The sequence below is a fragment of the Arvicola amphibius genome, chromosome 11, assembly GCF_903992535.2.
Source record: "Arvicola amphibius chromosome 11, mArvAmp1.2, whole genome shotgun sequence".
NCBI lineage: Eukaryota > Metazoa > Chordata > Mammalia > Rodentia > Cricetidae > Arvicola > Arvicola amphibius.
The window spans coordinates 110,113,935-110,134,851 of record NC_052057.2 but is presented as its reverse complement, the minus strand read 5'-3'; the positions used below and the strand labels follow the sequence as shown (position 1 = coordinate 110,134,851).

At 35.9% G+C, this 20,917-nt stretch overlaps 1 protein-coding gene across 1 annotated transcript in view; it reads right to left on the bottom strand.

Moving 5' to 3' along the window:
* The window catches only part of Sntg1 (syntrophin gamma 1), a 150,228-nt gene that overhangs the window by 85,972 nt on the left and 43,339 nt on the right, over positions 1–20,917 (bottom strand). The window contains exons 7-9 of the mRNA XM_042055960.1: positions 16,347–16,449; positions 9,940–10,022; positions 2,951–3,081 (exon numbers count right to left, since the gene is read on the bottom strand). Coding sequence (XP_041911894.1) covers positions 2,951–3,081; positions 9,940–10,022; positions 16,347–16,449 — 317 coding nt within the window. The remainder of the gene's footprint in view (positions 1–2,950; positions 3,082–9,939; positions 10,023–16,346; positions 16,450–20,917) is intronic.

The following is a 20,917-nucleotide window of genomic DNA, read 5'->3' as shown; positions in this document are numbered from 1 at the left end:
AGGTGTTCCCAGGGACTCTGCTTTCTAATTGAATACCCTTGACCATGGTATGTGATACTCTGACATGTTTCAGATTTTAAAGATGATACTTGTGAATCAGGATATTTAGCACATAATAAACACATGTTTTACTATTCCTAACAGAAATAACACTATGATATGTCTGTTCATATCAACACAACAGTAAATGACAGGGAAACAACTTGACCTGCAATGCAATCTGAGAAGCTTTACATCACTTAAATTTAAATATAATATGAACGTACACATAGATTAATAAAATATATGATCATATAAACTATAATATATTTATAATTTACAAATTGTTTATATAATATATTATAAAATATATATTTTCCAGGTGGTGTAGGCATTCACCTTTAATCCCAGCACTGAGGAGGCAGAGGAAGGCAGATCTATGTGAGTTCAAGGCCAGCCTGGTCTACAAGAACTAGTTCCAGGACAGGTCCCAAAGCTACAGAGAAACCCTGTCTCAAAAAACCCATATGTATATATATATATTTATATATATTTTTATATGATATAATATGTGTATACATATACATATATATATATATATGTGACAACCACAAAGTGATATCTTGTGTGTACAGTCGCCACAACAAACATCTATGTTCATGGTGTACAGTTACTTGTTTTGTTTTCTCACAGGATAAATGGACTTCCCATTTCTGCATCATGGCCTGTGAGCTCCATGGAAAGAGGATTTCAATTAGCCTTTACTGAGAGAACAAGTGTTAGGTTAACTGTTGGATATGAATTACTATGGTAATCTATTGTGAATAATGTTTTGTTTCTAACCTATTTTACTGCAATGCTAAAAAGTATAATTAATTCAGTAGCTTTAACTTATTGGGCTTAGGCAGCATGATACTAAAATTATAAGGCTATTTGGAATCTCTGAATTCTTTTTGATAGAAATTGCTTGATAGAAAATGTGCAAACATTTATGTAAGAAAACTCTATTTTTAAAGTAACCAAATGAAGCAAATGACCACTCTTAAAAAACAGGTCTTAATAAAAAATATCAGGAGAATTCTTAAGTACAAAGTTCAGGATTCAGTGAAGAAAGAAGGAAAATTAGATAGATTACAAGGGTATGTTAAATAGACAGACTTATGAAAGCAATAATATGTCTTGAGAACTGTGATAAATATCATTAAAATTTTACCAAATGTTGAATAGACAAGGAAGCCCAAAATGTTCAATGTTCTAAACTTATAATTTTTCCAGAAAAAGTGAAATCAATGTATTATATTATGCTAAGCAGTCATGCAAGTGTGAAGTTTGGGTCAAATCAAAACAATAAATGAATATATGTATTATATTATGCAGCAAACTATAATAGAGAAAATAAAGAAGTCCAAATGACTACCTAAGAATTAGGAAAATATAAAATAAATTAACAATTAGCTTATTGAGAGAAAGGACTCAAAGTCCTTGACCATGTGTAGGGCTCACAGTTGTAAACACTAAAAATAATAAATTTAGAAATTACAGAATGGACTAAAGACGTAACCAGATGTTTCATCAAAGTAAAATTTTTAGTTGGCAAATATAATCAAAAGCTGGTCAACATCTCTAGAATGTGCATTATCAGAAGGCATGTCATCACATCCCCTGGGAGGATGAAGCAACTGGCACGCTCTCGAACCTGTAGTAAGAAGGGACATGGACAGACTGGTGCTAGAAAGATTCACCGGGCTCTTAGAAAACTCCCAGCCAATGCTTTCCAAAGAAATTACCGTCTATCAAATCTCTGTGCCAGTATTCATACCATTTGTGCTTTTTACCAGTTATCATAAAACTTAATGTCTTAAAAATGGTCATTGCTTTTTTAAATAAATGATTAAACTACTTTGAAAAGGAAAAGAAATAGTGGGGTATAAAGAGTTGAAAAGGGAAGCCACCAATTCTACTAAGCAATATTGAATCTAATAAGCCTTCGTGTTAAATGACTCCATTAACAAAATGTCATCAAAATGATGAAATAATAGAGAGAAAGAATAGATTTGTAATTGCTGAGGCTTACAAACAGCAAAGGTGGTAGGGCAAAGGTATTCAAGTGTATCATGAAGGACCACAATGGATTCATAGATGAGGGAGATGTTTAGGATCTCAATTGTGATTTTACATGAAGGAACATGCACAGTCTATATCATCCCATGTTGTTGAAATTTTACTATTTGTTATTTGGGGGCTCTCCACCCAGCTCCCAAATAAATACATGGAGGCTAATCCTTACTTATGAGCGCCCCACCTTAGCTTGGCTTGTTTCCAGTCAGCTTTTCTTAACTTAAATTATCCCATCTACCCATCTACCTTTAGCCTCTGGGCTTTTACCTGACTCTACTCTCTATACCTTTCTTTACTTCTTTCTCTGTGGCTAGCTGTGTGCCTTTGTGTCTGGCCCCTGCCGTCCTTCTCTCCTCTTTTATTGCTCCTGTCCCCCTTCTTGTTATTCCTCTATTTTCTCTGCCTAAGCCTTGCCTATTCTCCTGTACAGTTACTGTCCATTCAAACCAATCAATTGTTTTAGATAGGCAAAGCAGCACAACTTCACAGTTAAGCAAATGCAACATAAAAGAATGAAACACATCTTAGCATCATTAAACAAGCATTACACAGCATAAATGAGTGTGTTACAGCTTAAACCAAATTCCACAATAAAATCATAGAGGTAAGACACTCATCCAAAGTAAAAATGGAATGCAGGTGTTATCAATGCCAATTTTCTGGCTATGACAGAAACAGGCCTTCCACTGTCTTGGATTCAATATTTACCATGGTCTACAATGCGAGAGAATTCCTGTACAACTCTCTTGTACTTTCAGAAATATGGTATAATAAGAATGACATGGCACATTATGCTGAACGTTTGAGCATTGACCCTTTTCAATCAGAGATTAGAACTTGTAAGCAGACTCACCGACTCAGGTCAGTTCCGGGCAGGTACTGGGAGAAGCGGGCATGCAGTAGGGGAATGAGCCTGAGGTCACACCACCGCTTCTCCCACCGCAGGCCTGGAGATGTGGGCCACGAAGAGCAGGAAAGTGTATCCTGAAAAGAGTGACACGTTCAGAAGGTCTGTGCGTCCCTGTGCTCCCAGACTCATCACTGGGGGATGTTGATTTTTTCAATTGTTTTCAATAGTTTGATAAGCCTAAGTAATCCCCCACTCTTGGGCCCAGAATTCTACTTCAAAATGTCATTGTTAACAGAGCTCTGTAAGGAGGCTAGGAAAGACCGAGAAAATACCTGAAAATTATGGGTGAAGAGGAAGAAAACATGACTGTAACAGTGGAATCTGTTCAAGAATGGAAGAAACTGGAAAAATTACTACCATGGGGATGCAACAAAACCTCTTGGAAGATGAAGTCATTTGTTCAATTGGCCAAGAGTTTTGAGTGCCTGCAAGTGTCCAAACACGATCATATTCACAAATATCTTTTAAATGCCAACGTGTAAACACACACTGAACATATTTCTGAATGATCGAACACTCCTGCAAGAGAATCTATAACGCCCTGCTCTAGGGCGTCCTGAACACTGCTCTAGGGAGTCCTGCTCTAGGGAGTCCTGAACACTGTTTTCATTTAGTTTCAAAAAGTTTCGGTTCTTTTACATCACTCTCTTGTCATACCAAGGATATAATTGTTCCTTTAATATTATATGTGTCTCTGGTTTGGTTGGGGATTTTTAAAATACCTTTTTATTAATTTTTGAGACTATATATAATTTCCATTTTTCTTTAATTCCCTTCAAACTCTCCAGTGTACTCTTCATCTTTCTCTCATTCAATTCATGCCATCTTTTTCTTTATTACATTGTGTTTGTGCATTCTTAAATACATACATGCAATCTGCTCAGTTCATGTAATCTTTCTAGAGTGCATATGTTCTCAGGAACGACCGCTTGATATTGTATAACCAATAGACCTTTCTGGTATCATTAAATCTAGAACTCAGAAGGGAAAGGATGTTTGCTGGTCAGATACAGCTCATGTCTTTTAAGTCTGTGTCAGAGGTACACAGTGTCTACAGTAAGAAGGACTTATATTTCACCTCCGGTAGGCAAGTAGGGGAAACAACAGCAGGCTGTATTGTTTAGAATTCACTTGGCACCCCCATATTAAAAATTCAAATTATGGCAATAAGCTTTCAATGAAGGAAAGAAACCAACAGTCACTCCTATACAACTGAGACACCTACTAACCGCAATAATGAACAGAATGGAAAGCTACCCCTAAGGGTGCAATTGCGGAACTCATTTCTTGATTATAATCATAAGCTGCTTAATAGAATTTAAGGTCTACTTAATTAGAACAAAATCACACCTAATTCTTGAAATCTAGCTAAAACTTGTGGCTAGTAAGGCTATGGATCTAAGAGGAGAACATAACGTTTTCACTTCATTAAATGAGCACAATTCTTAGCTGCATTCTAAATGTTTCCTTATAAGCAGGTGCCACTCTCAATCTTTTCAAAGAATCTTCTTGCAGGAAAATCATTACAGACAACAACAACTGGCCAAAACATAATTTTGGGATGCACAATTCCAGTGAACACAACTCTTCCACCTAAGGATTGGAGTCCGTCTAAGAAGAGGGAGTAAGATTGCAAGAGCAAAAGACCTGGGAGTCTGCATATCTAGAAATGATATGGAGCCTTCACTAATGAGACTGGGAATATGGCTGCCTAGTCACAACCTGAACCATGACAGTACCAGCAGATAAGCTAATGTCAGAGGGGAATATCTTCCAGTACCCGATCATAGAAAAAGAAATAGACATAACTAAGAAATTCTGAAAGTGGGATACTTAATCTGCCCTAGGGATGAGCTACTTATTTGGTTTGCTAGTATCCAGTGGTCAGCCCTGAAATTATAATTATACATGTAGCACTAAACATACTCATGAGGTTGAGTATATACATGTATGCATTTCTTTCTGTCTCTCTCTGTGTCTTTCTGTGTGTGTGTGTGTGTGTGTGTGTGTGTGTGTGTGTGTGTGTGTGTGTGTGTGGTCTGCCTGTCTGTCTGTCTGTCTCTCTGTGTTTGTGTAACATAGGAAAAAAAACTATGAATTTGAGAGGTGGCAAGGGTTGACATGGGAAAGACTGGAGTGAGTAAAGGGACGAGGAAAAACTATGCAATTATATTTTATCTAAAAAAATCATTAAGTGGCCAAGCTATTTATAAGTATGAGGTTTATAGGAAAAGCACTTCTACAGTCTCACAATAATACTGCTCACATGCTGCTTATTATCATCATCTATACTATTATCTCTGGTTCATTAAGTACTTTGTAATGTTTTTTCAAGATAAAGATATGCGCATGTTACTGAGTGAATACAAGACTGTGTTCAGCAGCAGCAATAAATCATTTTATTTAAAGGAGAAACATGGGGAAACAGTCATCATTTGAAGCATAGTCGAGGCAGATGCACAAAGCTTCCCAGTTAATCAGGTCCTTCCATCTGCTGTCCTCCTGCCAAATTTCAGGGTTGCTGAGACAGGTAATAGGAATGATTATTTATGTTGTATGTCATGGTAGTCAATCACTCATCAGGAGAGGATTCTACGTAGATGGGCATCTATAACAAATTCATTTGCTAAGTCATCCAACCTGTGACAGGCAGGGATGACTGATTCATTACAACTAACACTTCTTTGATTCCACAGTAAAAACACCTATCACAACACATCTCACAGTTCTAAGCAGATATGAAATAATAAAAAGAATAGTTCAGATTTTTTTGTTGGTTATTTGATATATTAGCAATTTATTCGGTAGTTTATTAACAGTGATTTTTCATATTCTGTGAATATGAATTTCTCCATTTGGTTATCATTTTCTATGAATACATAAGAGAATATATGAGAGAATATTAAAGGATTGGGGCAATGTGATATCAAGGACAATGACAGCCATAAGTGGGTATGATATTTACATAACACTGTTAGGAGTAATAGATCTGAAAATATATTTTCATTGCATTTTAATACCTTCATAAATTAATATGGAAAAAGTCATTTTTTTCTTTTTATACTTCTTTGTAAAGTCTATGAAATATGCCCAACTTCAACTTTTAGAATAATTTATCCTGATATAGATGCTACTATAAATCATATTCACAGATGAATATTTAACACCATTAAAAATAATTCTTATTTTGATCATGAAGATAAGATACAGATTTCAAGGCTTCTTTTGCTAACAGTTATTTATGGCAACATATATTGTGGCCTATAACAATAATTAAATGGTCTTGAGAAGTGTATTTCTCAGACTTACTCAACAATGTCAAGAATATTGTTTTCTTCAAATATTAACCAGGTGTATGGAAGAGGTAGCATTTACATACTTCATGTTTTACAACAGAATATTCTCCAACATTTAATACACATCACACAATGGCTTTGAAAAACAACAAAATTGCCAAAAAAGAATCGCATGTGGGATAAAATGCCAGTCCAAATATTTTATAAAATAAGTTGGCATAAAAAGCTGACTCTAGGTGTAAAGATAAGGAATGTGTTTTTAAAGTGTATTATCTGACTATCTGAGTGTCATTTTCCATTGATTAGGAAAGAATTTCCTAATCAACTTCACCTCCAGAAAAAAAATAATAAGGAACAAGATTTGGATCAAGCAACTCAGCTTCAGTAATAGAAGAGATATATGTGTACTTGAAATCAGTGACATTTTGTCCATGTAGGAGTAGTCATTAAAAACCGAAATTTTATATTTAAGGCTTGATTTCTCCTGATTTTTAAAGTGCCTTTCTAAAATAAAGAAATGATAGTTCAGCAAAACAATATCCAATTACTCAAAATTTGATTAAAATCATAGATATTGGGTCTGGGTGGTGGTGGCATATGCCTTTATCCCAGCACTTGGGAGGCAGATGCAGGAGGATCTTTGTGAGTTCAAGGCTAACCTGGTCTACAAGAGCTAATTCCATGGCAGCTAGGACTGTAACAAAGAGAAACCCTGTTCTGAAAAAAAAAAATAGGTGTTCAAAATGCAGTTCCATATAATTTCTTTGTTATTAAACAATAGTTAAGATAATTGTAAATTTGTGAGTAGGGAGAGTTTCTAGTCTCTCCTCTTGTACTGAAGCTTATCCAGAGCATGGAGGGGAAACTTCTCTGAACCAATTGCACTCAGGTCAGAAGACAGAATCAGCAGATGCACCAAGAGGAGCAGAGCCACCTTTGCTTTATAGTCTTCCAGCTTTCAGATCTCAACTACATCCATGTTCAGAGTCTTCACACCTCCCTAGTTCTTTCATTCTTTATATTAAAGAGGCCAGAAACCACAATTAAGTACTTCCTGTAAAACCCCATTAAGTGCCTCTATACATTTCAGCAAGACTTCATTTGATGGAAATACACCAATAGTTCCTCATTATAATATGTTTTGCTTGAATTTGTATATTGATTATTCTTTATATCACCATTATAGATTTTCATTACACTAAAATACATCTATCAATGTAACAATCTATTTCAACATTAATGCTAAAAATAATAATACATTATGAATGAACCTATGGTAGCATGGAATGGATATGTCATGTTGTATTCAGAATTCTATACAACTGTCTCTGATGAAAATAGCGAGCCTGCAGATTTAGTAATAATCTGTAATTATTACTATGTAATTACTATGTCTTAATTATAGGTTTCTAAAGAATGATAGTGTTATTTTTATATAAAGCAATGCAATAAGTAGAAAACAAACCATAACAATTCCTTCCCTTAAGCTTTTCATCCTGACTTCCCTACTTCCCATTACTGCAGAGGAGATAAAGAACTTCAGACAAAATCTACATTAAGAACATGCACAAACACCTTTCTCCAGGGCTGAAGTAGATGAGGTGGTTTTTCTGTCTTCTGAACATGACTAATGGGGAATCTCAGAGGAAACCTGAAAGACTGGAGGAAGCATAGGCTTTGTTCCATCTCCTCTGCTGATCATCTAGAGAAGGCCATTCTTGTTCCTTCCCCTACTCAAATCACACAGAATATCTGAACTCACTTCGGGGCCTGTGACTCTCAGGGAAACACTTGAAAGGAGCCATCGGCTATGAAAGGACACAGCTGTTCACATACCAGCATAAGCACAGTAATTGAGGATAATGGGCACCAAGGAAACTGCTGAGCAACAATTTATAAAAGTGTGTGTGTGTGTGTGTGTGCGTGCGTGTGTGCGTGTATGTGCATGTGTGCATGTGTGTGCTTGTGTCTATGTGTTAACAAATGGGGTCAGGGGAACTCAGTGTAATATCACTTATTACCTGCCTAACATACAAGAAGCCCTGGATCCAACCAAGTAACACAGACAGACAGACAGACAGACAGACAGACAGACAGACAGACAGACAGACACACACACACACACACACACACACACATGTTGATTGGACAATGTAAGACATTTGTTATTTGTATTGATTAGATCACTGCTTCTTTGCGTGTAACTATTTTGCTCACTTGAAAACCAGAGTTTTAAATCACTCAGATCCTGGTAACATTAGAAGATCAGTATTTTGGGTTTTATCTGGTATCACACAACATGAAAAGTACATTTTTCTCATATATAGCATCTGGGGTGGGAAAGGTAAAAAGATAAAAGATTATAAATATATAATAATAAAAATCAGTGGAGAACAGGATAATGTTATAGAGTCCCAGATAGGTAGATCGATAGATAGATAGATAGATAGATAGATAGATAGATAGATAGATAGATAGATGATAGATAGATAGATAGATGATAGATAGATAGATAGATAGATAGATAGATAGATAGATAGATAGATAGATAGATAGATAGAAGAGATATGTATGTGTGTGTGTGTGTGTGACCATGGAATGTCATATACATGTATGGAAACATTATAATGAAACTCCTTACTGTTGACAAATAATATATAGTAATAAAAACTGGAAAATATTTTCTTTCATGCTATACAACAAGTTATAAAAATGTTTCTCATTACAAACTAAATGAATAAATAAATATGGTAATTAACCTGGGAAACCTATGTCATCTAGCTATGGAATAAGGTCAGTGTAATCAGGAACAACAAAATTTGTTTGGACTTGTAAATTTTCAGAAGCTGTCTTTTGAAATAAAATTCCTTAATTAAATGAATGCTTTTTAATATTGGATGAATAGTGCTTTCTTGGAGATCAGAAAAATTAATATGTACTGAAGGTCAGCAAAGCTAGTTCATATTTAAATCTACATGTAATCAGAGTGACTAGTTTTCTCTTCTTTATAACATGTGTTTTGAATACTAAAATAAGAAATTTCAGAAGCATTTAATAAAGATAGCTAATTTATTCAAAAACAAATGTGGAAAATCACCACTAAAATTTTATTAAATTCAATAAAACTAGAGTGTTAAATGCATGTTTTATTGAACGCACAGTTTGACATTCGATGTTCCTTATCATAATTTATATGCTAAAATTTTCTCTACTTGTAGTAGTTTCATGATATGGTTAAAGATCACACAAAAAATAACAAATGATGGAAATATTTACCTAACTGGTATCAAAATAAAAGTCAAAAATCCTGTTAAATCATGTAGTTCCTGAAATTCTATATGACATGCAAATCTCTGAAATAATATATGATTCTATTACTCTTCTTGCCTAGTCAAGTCTCCAGCACTTACAGAGGATTTAACAAGACACACCTGATTTTAAAATGTCACACAGAAAAACCTGGCTGTTTGTTTTTCCTTCTGGCTCATCTTACCACTTAAATCATATTGATGTCACCAAGAAGTACAGCTTTTTCAGAAAACTCAGACTCAATAATGGTGTTACCAAACCACAAATACAGGTATATTCTGCTCTTAGCTCATCCTTATTAGTCTCAAGTGTATCCAGCTGTCTTACTGTGTTGTTTGGATGGTAGTTGAGATGCAAGCCACTGTCACAAAGAGGAGAAGAGGTACCACTGCTTTGGTCACTTGGAGCACCTGCAGGAGACAAAACCACAACATCTTACAGGTTACAATGTCATGCTGTGCCAAAATGACTGTGTATAATTATTTTCAATAATGATATAAAATTGGGAAATGAAACACAAAGAAATTTGACTTACACCAATGCCAGAACTTGGCAAGTGACCACAGGTGTGGTACGAGGGGGGGGGGGGGAGACTACATTGAATCTCAGAAACACTTCAGTTTCTTAAAGATATTGTATTATTTATCCTGTCCCTCATTCTATGAGAAGGCAGAGGAGGGACGAAGACCTTTTAGAACTGGAATTAAAAATGGTTGTGAGCCACAATAGGGTGCTAGGAATAAAATGTGTGTCTCTCAAGAGGAGTCAGTGTTGTTAACTGCTGAGCCATTTCTCTGCTATCTCTAACCAGATTTTAAATATTTAAATGTTTTGTTGGTCTTCAGAGTTCTATTTTGTGCTTTGTTTCTATCAGTGGAAACTGGAATTTTACATATGTTCTCAGTATGCATTCAAAAATCCTCATAAAATCTCTTTAATTTTATGACATTACAAGGCAAAAATGTATTTAAGCATTATGAGAATCTAGTAACACATTTTTTAAATTTAATTAATAATTAATTTGATCAATCAAGGATTTCAATCAATTTAAATCAATAAATAATGTACTAAAGACTTACACCTTTCAAAGTTGTCACTGTATAGAAACTCTTAGAGTCATGGATTGAACACATGTTCTTCTGAGTCTTCACTGTGGCCATATATTACTACTTTGGTGTTTCTAGTGTATTGGACAAACCAATTATTTTTTTAAAGATCACATTTAAGTTTAAGCACCTAATTTTTTAGAAAAATTTTAGTTATAAACATGTTATATTCAAGACCTGTTTTGTTTTGGTTAATTACTAAAAACTCTACAATTTTCCTGCAGCTAAGAAGTCACTTGCCTGGACTAAATTTTTCCATTTTCCAAAAGCAAAATTTTGTAGTTAAGAACCTAGAATGATGGCTCAGTGGTTGAGAGTCCATGCTGTTCCTGCAGAAGACCTGGGCTCAGTTCTCAGCACCGACATGGCAGCTAAAAGCCACCTGTGCCTCCTGTTTCAGGGAAGACGACACCATTTTATGGCCAGCCTGAGTATTACAAGCTCATGGTGCCCTTATATACATGCAAAATTCCACACACATAAAACAAGAAAAATAATAAATCTTTTTAAAAATTGACACTGTATTTTGCTACCTCATGTAAATTTTTAACGTATTTTTATTTTTAGAGCATCATTTTAATATCCTTATTTTAAAATGTACCCATTTAAGTTGAATATTTTTACATATTTAAATGTGAATGTATCAAATGATACCTGCTATTTGAAAACACAACTACCAAATTCTGTGACTATATTTGAAAATATAATAGAGGAAAAAATAAAATTATTAATCACTATGCAAAACAATCTAGTTAAAAATTCAATATCCAGGAGGATTACTATATCTTTTTTTGGGAGTTCACCTTCTTATTATCTTCTCAAGGATCCCAAATTTATAGGCTCGATGTCCTTTAATTATGGCTAGAGAGGGGAGGTATGGGTGGAGGGGAGGGGAGGGAAGGGGGAGAAGGAGGGGAGGGAAGGGGGAGGAGGAGGGGAGGGAGGGGGGAGGAGGAGGGAAGGAGATGGAAATTTTTAAATATAAAAAAAATAAACCATGAGAAAAAAAATAAAATAAAATAAAAATTTTCTTCCAAAAAAAAAAAATTCAACGATATATATTTATATCATAAAAATGTAGTGGAAGAGGAATTTTAATTAAACAAGCAAAAAATTAAAAATTAAAAACAATATAAAAGTTATATAGTATTTAAGTATATGGCAAGAACTACCTAGAACAAAAGGAAAAGTACAAATTAGCAGTGTCAGGAAGGCTAGTAGATACTAAAGCAAATACTGAGAGAATGTGATGAATAAGTCACTACAAGTAAATTAACATCTTCACTTTAGTGGGAAGTAGCATGACAAGAATCTAGCCAGTTTTATTTAAAAAAAAATAACTACAAAGAATATTGTATTCATTCTAGAAGCTAAGTGATACAAAATAACATTAAAATCCCATCCCCAAATTAATTTCTATTAAATAATTTGTAGAATATTTTACATCATAATCACTTTTAGTATATAAAAATGATTCTAACTTCTGGGTCATATCATGATCCGCTCCTCTGGCAGACCCCTCCTCTTCTACCAGAAACAAGGCCGGCATCCAGAATCTCAGGTAATACCGCCCCCACCCCACCCACACTTTCCCAGCATAACTTCAGTTGCTCCTCTTCTCCTCATCACCATATCCTGGCCCACATCTCCAGCAGTTAGGAAAGACAGCCACAAAATTAAAGGAAATCAACAAGTCCCTTCAAGAATGGCAAGAAAATGAAGAAAAAAACAAATAAGCAAGCAAACAAACAAGTAAAGGAAATTATTCAAGATATGAAAATCTAAGTATAAACAATAAATAAAACACAAAATGTGGAAACACAGGAAATGGGAAATCTGGAGAAGTGCACAGAAACTACAGACACAAGAATTACCAAAAAAAAAAAAAAAATCAAGAGATGGAAAAAAGAATCTCTGGTGTCAGAGAAACAATAAAAGTAATAGATTCATCTGTGAAGGAAAATGTTAGACCTAAAGAACTTCTAACACAAAACATCTAGAAAATCAGCAACACTGTGAAAGAACCAAAGTTAAGAATAATAGGAATAGAAAAAAGGAGAAGAATACAAGCTAAAAAAAAAAAAGCCAGAAAATATATTTGACAAAATCATAGAAGAAAATTCCTTTCAAACATGCTTTAAAAGGTAGAAGAAGCTTACAGAATACCAAATAGATTGCTCAGAAAAGAAAGCCCCCACACAACATAGTAATCAAAACACTAAACATACAGAACAAAGAATATTAAAAGCTGAAAAGCAAAAAGGTCAGGTAATATATAAAAGCAAACTCAAAAGAATCGCAACTGATGGGCCAGGCAGTGGTGGCACATGCCTTTAATCCCAAAACTTGGAAGGCAGAGGCAGGTGGATCTCTGTGAGTTCAAGACCAGCCTGATCTACAAGAGCTAGTTCCAGGACAGGCTCCAAAGCTACACAGAAACTATGTCCAAAAAAACCCGACTTCTCAATGGAGTCTAAAAAGCCTGGGCAAATGTACTCCAGACTCTAAGGGCCTGAATACCAGCCTAGACTCAACATAAATTTAAAAAACAAGACATTTCATGACAAAGTCTAATTTAAACAATGTCTTTTCACAAATCCTGCCCTACAGAAGGTACTAAAAAGAAAGTTCCAACCCTAGGAAGTTAAGTACACTCATGCAAATACAGGCAATGATAGTCTTTCACCAGCAAAATTGAAATAAGGAGAAAATGTGAATGTGCACACAAGTGCATGCCCAAGTACACACACATGCACACACACGCCCATACACACAAGTAGACCCCCCACACACACTCCCACCACAACAAACAACAAAATAACATGAATAAACAATCAGTGATCATTGATAAGCATCAATATCTTGACCAATAAAAAGAAATAGGGTAACAGAATAAAAATGAATACAGGATGCAGCCTTCTACTTCATATGAGAAACACAACTCAAAATCAAAGATAGATATTACATCAGAGTAAAGGATAAGAAAAAGATTTTCCAATCAAATGTACTTAACAAGTAAGTGTGTTTAACTATCCTAATGCCTAATAAAATAGACTTTAAACCAAAATTAATCAAAAGGGATGAAGGATATTTCATACTCACTAAAGAAAAAGATGTAACAGTATGATATCTCAATTCTGAAAATGTATGCCAACCACACATCAGACAGAAGTCTGATCTCCAAAATATACAAAGAACTCAAGAAATGGGTCATCAAAAGAACAAATAATTCGATTTTAAAAAAATGGAGTACAGACCTAAACAGAGAACTCTCAACTGAGGATTCTAAAATGGCTGAAAGACACATAAGGAAATGTTCGGCCTCCTTAGTCATTGGAGAAATGCAAATCAAAACAACTCTGAGACTATCTTACACCTGTAAGAATGTCCAAGATCAAAAACACTGATGACAACTTATGCTGGAGAGGTTGTGGGGTAAAGGGAACACTCCTGCATTGCTAGTAGGAATGTAAGCTGGTACAGCTCCTTTTGATGTCAGTGATTCCTCAGAAAATTAGGAAATGACCTTCCTCAAGACCCAGTAATACCACTTTTGGGTATATACCCAAAGAATTCTCAATTGTGCCACAAGGACATGTGCTCAACTATGTTCATAGACTGGGGGATGGATCTCTAACACTAAATTTTTTGAGAAAGTCAAATAGAAACATAGAAACCTACTTCTGCAGAAACAATAAAATACAGTCACACACATACACAAGAGTATATAAAAAGTGTTTAAATATAGTTACTCTATAATAGGAAAACAATGCCCACATTAGTTACCAAATGCTACCAAATAAAATCCTCAGTGTTAGGAATGCATTAAATATTTTAGAGTTGTTAACCAATGAGGTCTTATAGACCCTCCCCCAAACATTGTAGGCTATTTCCAGTGCTATGGTTACCCTCTAGAGCTTGATGGTAAGACACCTTTATTGCTGAAGACACCACTTTATTACATTATAGAGCACAGAGAAATGTAACTAATACTCCGATAGAAGCTTCATCACTACTGGTTAGTCTCCAGAGCTCTGAAAATACTGTATACACTACCAGAAGAGAAAAAGTATCTACTAAAGTTATAAATCCTATGATAAAACTATGAAGCCTGACAATATATGTCCGTTTGTGCAATAATAGCATAGAGTGACCACTCTCTTTTTTATTGGAACGAAGTCCTACTCCATGAAATGAAACCCACTCTCGAGACTGCCGAGATAAAGAACTTGTGGCAGGATATATCAAGGGCTCTGATAAAACCTGCAATCATTCTGATAAGCAGAAATAGAAAATTCCTAATTAATTATGGTGATACCCACAAACTAGAAAATGGCTCAATCCTCATCATGGAAGCTTCATCTTGCAATAGATAGAAATTAACACAGAAATCCACAACTGTCCAATGTACAGAGAATGCAAGGCTTCAGAATGCTAACTCTTACATGTGATTTCTGTATCAAATTCCCTTCAAGATCTATGGGTATATGCAGAATAGAAAAGAGAAAGATTTTAAGCGCCAGAGGTGGAACATAATTTCACAAAAAGTTCAAAAAAATACTTTCCATGTTCAACATGGAAGAGGCACATATGACTCACATGCACAAAGCTTGCACAGCCAAGTCCAAAAATATCTCAGCATATGAATGACATCTATGTAACATGTGATACAAATGGGAAAAAACATGTGCGAGGATGCTGGTCATTACTAATGATTAGGGAAGTTCAAACCAGAACTACAAATCACTGTACAATCATTGAAAACAAAAGAGAAAAAAGGCAGATGGTTCAAAGACAGGATATGTTGACCGTGTTGGTGAGGATGCAAAATGCCAGTGTTTCCATGGGAGGTTCTGTAGCTAGTTTTTAAAACATAAAGCAGAGCACACATAAGCAGAAATCCCATTTCTGGATGCATATCCCATCGATAGAAAGCATGCGCTCAAAGTAGTATGTGTACAAATACAGCCTTGTCGACAATAGCAAACCAATGTAACCAACAAAATGTTTGTTACTAGATAAAAGTTGAAATGGAATTTTTATTCACTTTCAGAAATAAAGAATATCTTATCCTAAGGCAAAGGATTCAGTTCCACCATGTATTAACAGCACAGGCACACACAGATACACCAAATACACACAGAGAGAGAGAGAGAGAGAGAGAGAGAGAGAGAGAGAGAGAGAGAGAGAGAGAGAGAGAGAGAGAGAGAAGGAGAGAAAGAAAAACCTCAACAACAAGAAAAAATTGTTTTAAATAATGGAATAATGTTCTGAAAATTCATTTATTCCAAAGAAATAAGAATGTTAAGATGCAGACAGAGCACAGTGAGATGCAGGGTGTAATGGCAATGCAGGGGATAGCAGTGTGGGTACAAATTAGTTAGGTGGCAGAGTTCATTATTATCAGAAAGCAAATGTGTGAATATTTTCAACATACAGAAATTATAAACTCTTGACTTGCAAGAGAAGCTAATTCCGCATTATTTGGTGACTACATGGCATGTGCATGTATCAATATATCGCATTGTACTCTATGAAAGAAAATGCCAACTATTGGTTGGAAAGAAGGGGGGGGAACGAGAACAAACACAGTACTGGGATTCCTCACTCCACTCTACAAATGCTTACATGCGCAGTCTTCATTCAGTGGGAGCTTGAGGAAAGCAGGTGCCCTTTTTAAAAATGACACTGTCAGCGTCACTTCCTCCCCAGCGTTCCGAAGCACCTGAACCTGCAAACAGAAAAGATGAAAAGAATGTAGCAATCCTTAGTTACACAATTTCTTATACTTATCAGTCCTGGGCAATATTGATTGTTTTCCCACCTCTTGGTTTTCCCTTGTTACCAGAAACACTGTGAAAGATAAAAGGATAATTTCCCCAAGAGTGCTGTCATAGACCCAACACGTCCTTTGGATGCCGTGTTATAAACTGTACTGCACATCTCTCAGTGCATCCACGGAGCACCTCTTGAGTCAAGTGTAAATTAGGCAGTGTTAGAGATGAGATCATAGGGTATACGGAATTGCAGACGTTGAGTAATTTTGGAGCCAGTATGCCTGTTAATTTACTTTTTCTTTCTTTATTTATTTTCTTTTTCTTTATCTCTTTTATAGTGTAAAACTGAGTAATCTTTCATGGTAAAAGGAAAATGATATTGTTGGTATAGACCAGAGAATACTTGTAAAGATTCATCAATTTATAAAATACCCTTCCTCAAAATTTTACTAAAGCTTTTCTTTTTCCTGAAAATCTGAGAAAGCAAAAGCATTTGGGATCATCAGTAATTTTCAGCATTTGAAATTATAGAAGAAGTAGGTCAAGTTTTCTCATCTTAAACAGTTGTGATTAGCTTAAAAATCTAAACAATAAAAAGTAATCAATGGAAAATCAACGTAAGAAAGGAATGAAAGAAAGGCTGAGTCAGAGATGTGTAAGTCACAATGTAGTTGTAGCAAATCTCACAAATATGGGTATGATTATAAACTTTGATGTGCACCACAGATAGATCTAGGAATCTTTAATGAAGAAGTAGTTAAAAAGAAACACAAAAACATGCATTGCTCATCAACAGATAATCTCTGATGAGAAGCACCTTTAAGTTTAGATTTAGATGGCAACCAAAATAAATTCAAAATCTTGAGCTTGTGACTGAGCAGTAAGTAGTCATTGCTCTACCAGCTTATCAAAACTCCATTAAATGATAAACCCTGAACTTTTATATCATAGACAGAAAAATAATCAGAAACATTTTTTTATATTTTAAATTATTTATTTAAATTTTTATAACTTTTATTTACCTCGCAAATCATTTTTGGAGATCCTGAAAGCTTATAAGGTTTTATATACTCAGGCCTTTTTTAGACCCATATCAAGCCTTGATTTTTATATATAGAATGAGCTACCAAGAGGGCTATAGCCGTGGGTAAGAATCTGGTTGCTTGCTGCTAAGTTGACAAAGTTGTATCTAGTATACCTGTCAATATTATCAGTGATCCAAGAAAGATAAATTATACCTGAATATAGACCAAGCAGCTTCCAAATTTATTAAAAATTACAGGCACTAGTCCATGCTGTAGGATTCCCCTGTGTATGCTGTGAATACCATTGGTTGATAAAGGAACTGTCTTGGCCTGATAGGGTAGAACTTAGGTAGGTGGAAAAACTAAACTAAATGTTGGGAGAAAGGAGGGAGAGTCAGAGAGAAGCCGTTTAGCCCCACTAGAGACAGACCCTGGAACTTTAGTCACTAAGCCATAACCACATGGCAATATACAGATTAATATAAAATGGGTTAGATTAATATGTAAGAGTTAGCCAATAAGAAGCTAGAGCTAATGGGCCAAGAAGTGATTTAATTAATACAATTTCTGTGTGATTATTTCAGGGCTAAGTGGCTGGGAACTACCAAGCAGTCCTATTACAACAAGTCTTAGTCCTTAAGTTATACAGATATTAAGTATTATAGGTCAATATATTACAATAAGTCCATACCAAGTTAGTCATACCCAGGTCTCCCTAGCACTAGAGGCAGAAATATCAGAACAACAGTCTTTGCCAGAGCCATAAGGTGAGAGTATTTTTCCCCCTGTGGAAGAGGGACATGGAAAAGCCAGACCTTACTTTGTCTAGGTAAAAGTGGTACAATCAGTTCTCAAGTGTTCTGCTGCTTGTACCATCTGGGAAGGGTCCTGGAAGCAGGTGTGGTATTGGGGCATCTTGCCCAGTGGTCAGTATTGTCATAATCAAGGTGGTGACATCATGGTGCCCCATAATCTTCTTTGGAGACCTTGGATCACTGCTAGGATCGGGAATTCTCTGTCTGATATAATAAGCTTTTCAATCAATATTTTGAATGCCATATTCTTTAGATCTCTAAAGTATTTGAGAGTTGGCATTTGGTGATAATGGCTGTGACCCTAATTTTTAACCTTTTATTTTAAGTCCAAATATTAACAATATAAAATATTTAATTTTTCCCATAGCCTTATAAATTTAAATATTTTTAAAAATGTTCTTAAAAAATTTAACATCTCTTAAATGCCCTCCTGAAATATCAAAAATAAAGTATTCACCCTCAATAGCCTACACATAGCCTGTCTTTTAGATCTCAGCCTGCTCCATTTCATTGCACCTGGTGCTTCTGGTGACTATCACCTGGCACTGGTCTTTCTAAACCTGCTAAGGTCCATCCTTGCAACTGCACATTCTTTGGGACTCGAGTCCTGCCATATATTTGCAAGCCTCGGCTGTTTTCAATGATCCCTTCATGTCTTTAAAATCATTACTACCTGTGTGACATTTCAATTACAATGTTTAGCTGGCAGAACAAAGTACATTTGTGAGTGCGAAAGCAATGAGGTGCAGCTTTACGATTTTAAATCTTATTTTTCTTATAAACCTTGTTTTTAGGACAGGTCATGAATTATCTTATCAAAATCTATCCCAAATTAAGTTGTTTTGGAGACCTGTTGTCTCCTAGTCAGGTCCATTTCACACAGTCTTCTCTAACCAATATGGTGGTCAAATCGTGACATCCATCTCTTTTTTACTCCTGCTAAATGGCAAATAGCTCTCTGAAAGTGGCTGATGGTGGAGGCTGACCCAGAAGCCAAGGACAATGGCGATGGGCTGGGTCTCTACGACAAGGACGGGCTCTATTGTGAGCCTTGTCAGTTTGGTTGCTCACCTTCCTGGATCTGGAGGGAGTTGGGAGGACCTTGGACTCAACATAGTGTAGAGAACCCTGATGGCTCTTTGGCCTGGAGAGGGAGGGAGTGGGGGTATGGGTGGAGGGGAGGGGAGGAAAGGGGGAGGAGGAGGGGAGGAGATGGCAATTTTTAATAAAAAATAAACTGGGGAAAAAAAGAAATGGCAAACAGCCATGTGGCTGACTAAAAATTGGTGGCAGTCCAAATTAGAATCATGTCATAGGGTTCCTTTAAAGTTTCCTGTGTATAGATTTTAAATTGTCGATTTTTACTGTTACTAGTTTTGACATTTTAATTAGTACTGCTTTAATTTTAATAGATTTTTAACCATATATAACAAAATAAACTTATAGATTTTAAAACAGATAATGTTTACATAAACCAAGTCCAAAATTTTATTTTGTCTGTTCTGCTTGTTTTCTTTCCCTTGACCCTGTGTCAGGGCCTCAACTGGCAAAGTAACATAGAGGAAATTTTTAAATAAGCATGCCTGCATTTAGCAAAGAAAGAGCCATAATCCAATTCTAGAGCCAGCTTTTTAGCAAAGAAAGACATAAAACAGTTTTAACATTATTTATACCAAAAAGACATCTGAAATCCTGCTACCCTGAATCCAGGGACGAGAACTCAGAGATAAATTCTGCCACGCCCATAAATGTGGCCACAACAGCAGTCGGTGGCAAAGACAGTAAAAATTCCCAAAGCATTTCTGTTACAGCTCCATGCTTGCAACAAAGCTCATGAACACACTAGGAAACACAGACTAAACTTTCCAACAAAACAAGCATGCACAACCTTCTCAAGAAACAGACAAAACTTTTTAGCAAGACAAACAAAAATTTTTAACCAGAATTACCTAATATGGTCAAATAACTTTAAATTTGTATGAACACATACATAAAATCCTGTAGCAGCATGAAGCATGCGACCCCTTTAAATAATGTTTATAATCCATGGTATCTGAATGACAAAGCATACCCCCCCAACCCCTGGAGCTGTAACAGCCTGTTCTGCATCACAACATGCCCACTGTAACTTAGAAACCAGGGAGCCAAACTGTGACCAGGTTTGCACAGAAGCTGAGGAGGGCAACTCCCAGGGAAGGCCAAGGCCAGGCAGCCTGGAAAGAGAGTTGCGTGCAGCATGGGAGCAAACGACTGTCAATGTTTCTAGCCAAAGCAATTTTCCCCAGATTCTCTGTTTAACACTTGAAATCCTACTGGACACATCTGCCCTTTGCAAGCTGTGGCCGCCAGCATTGCTACATTGTCACAAAGAGGCTGAGTAGCCCAGTCACTTCATACTATTGCTGGTATGAAATGCCAGGGCAAACCCGGCACTGCTTGCCACGTTGCCCATGAGCTATGAGCCAAGAACAACATAGGGAGGCTGCCTCTTTTAAAAGAAATGCATAAGGCGGGTAAAGATTGTTTGCTTCATCCCTCCCAGGAAAATATACTCCTTTTTAGACCCAAACCCCCCAAAACTA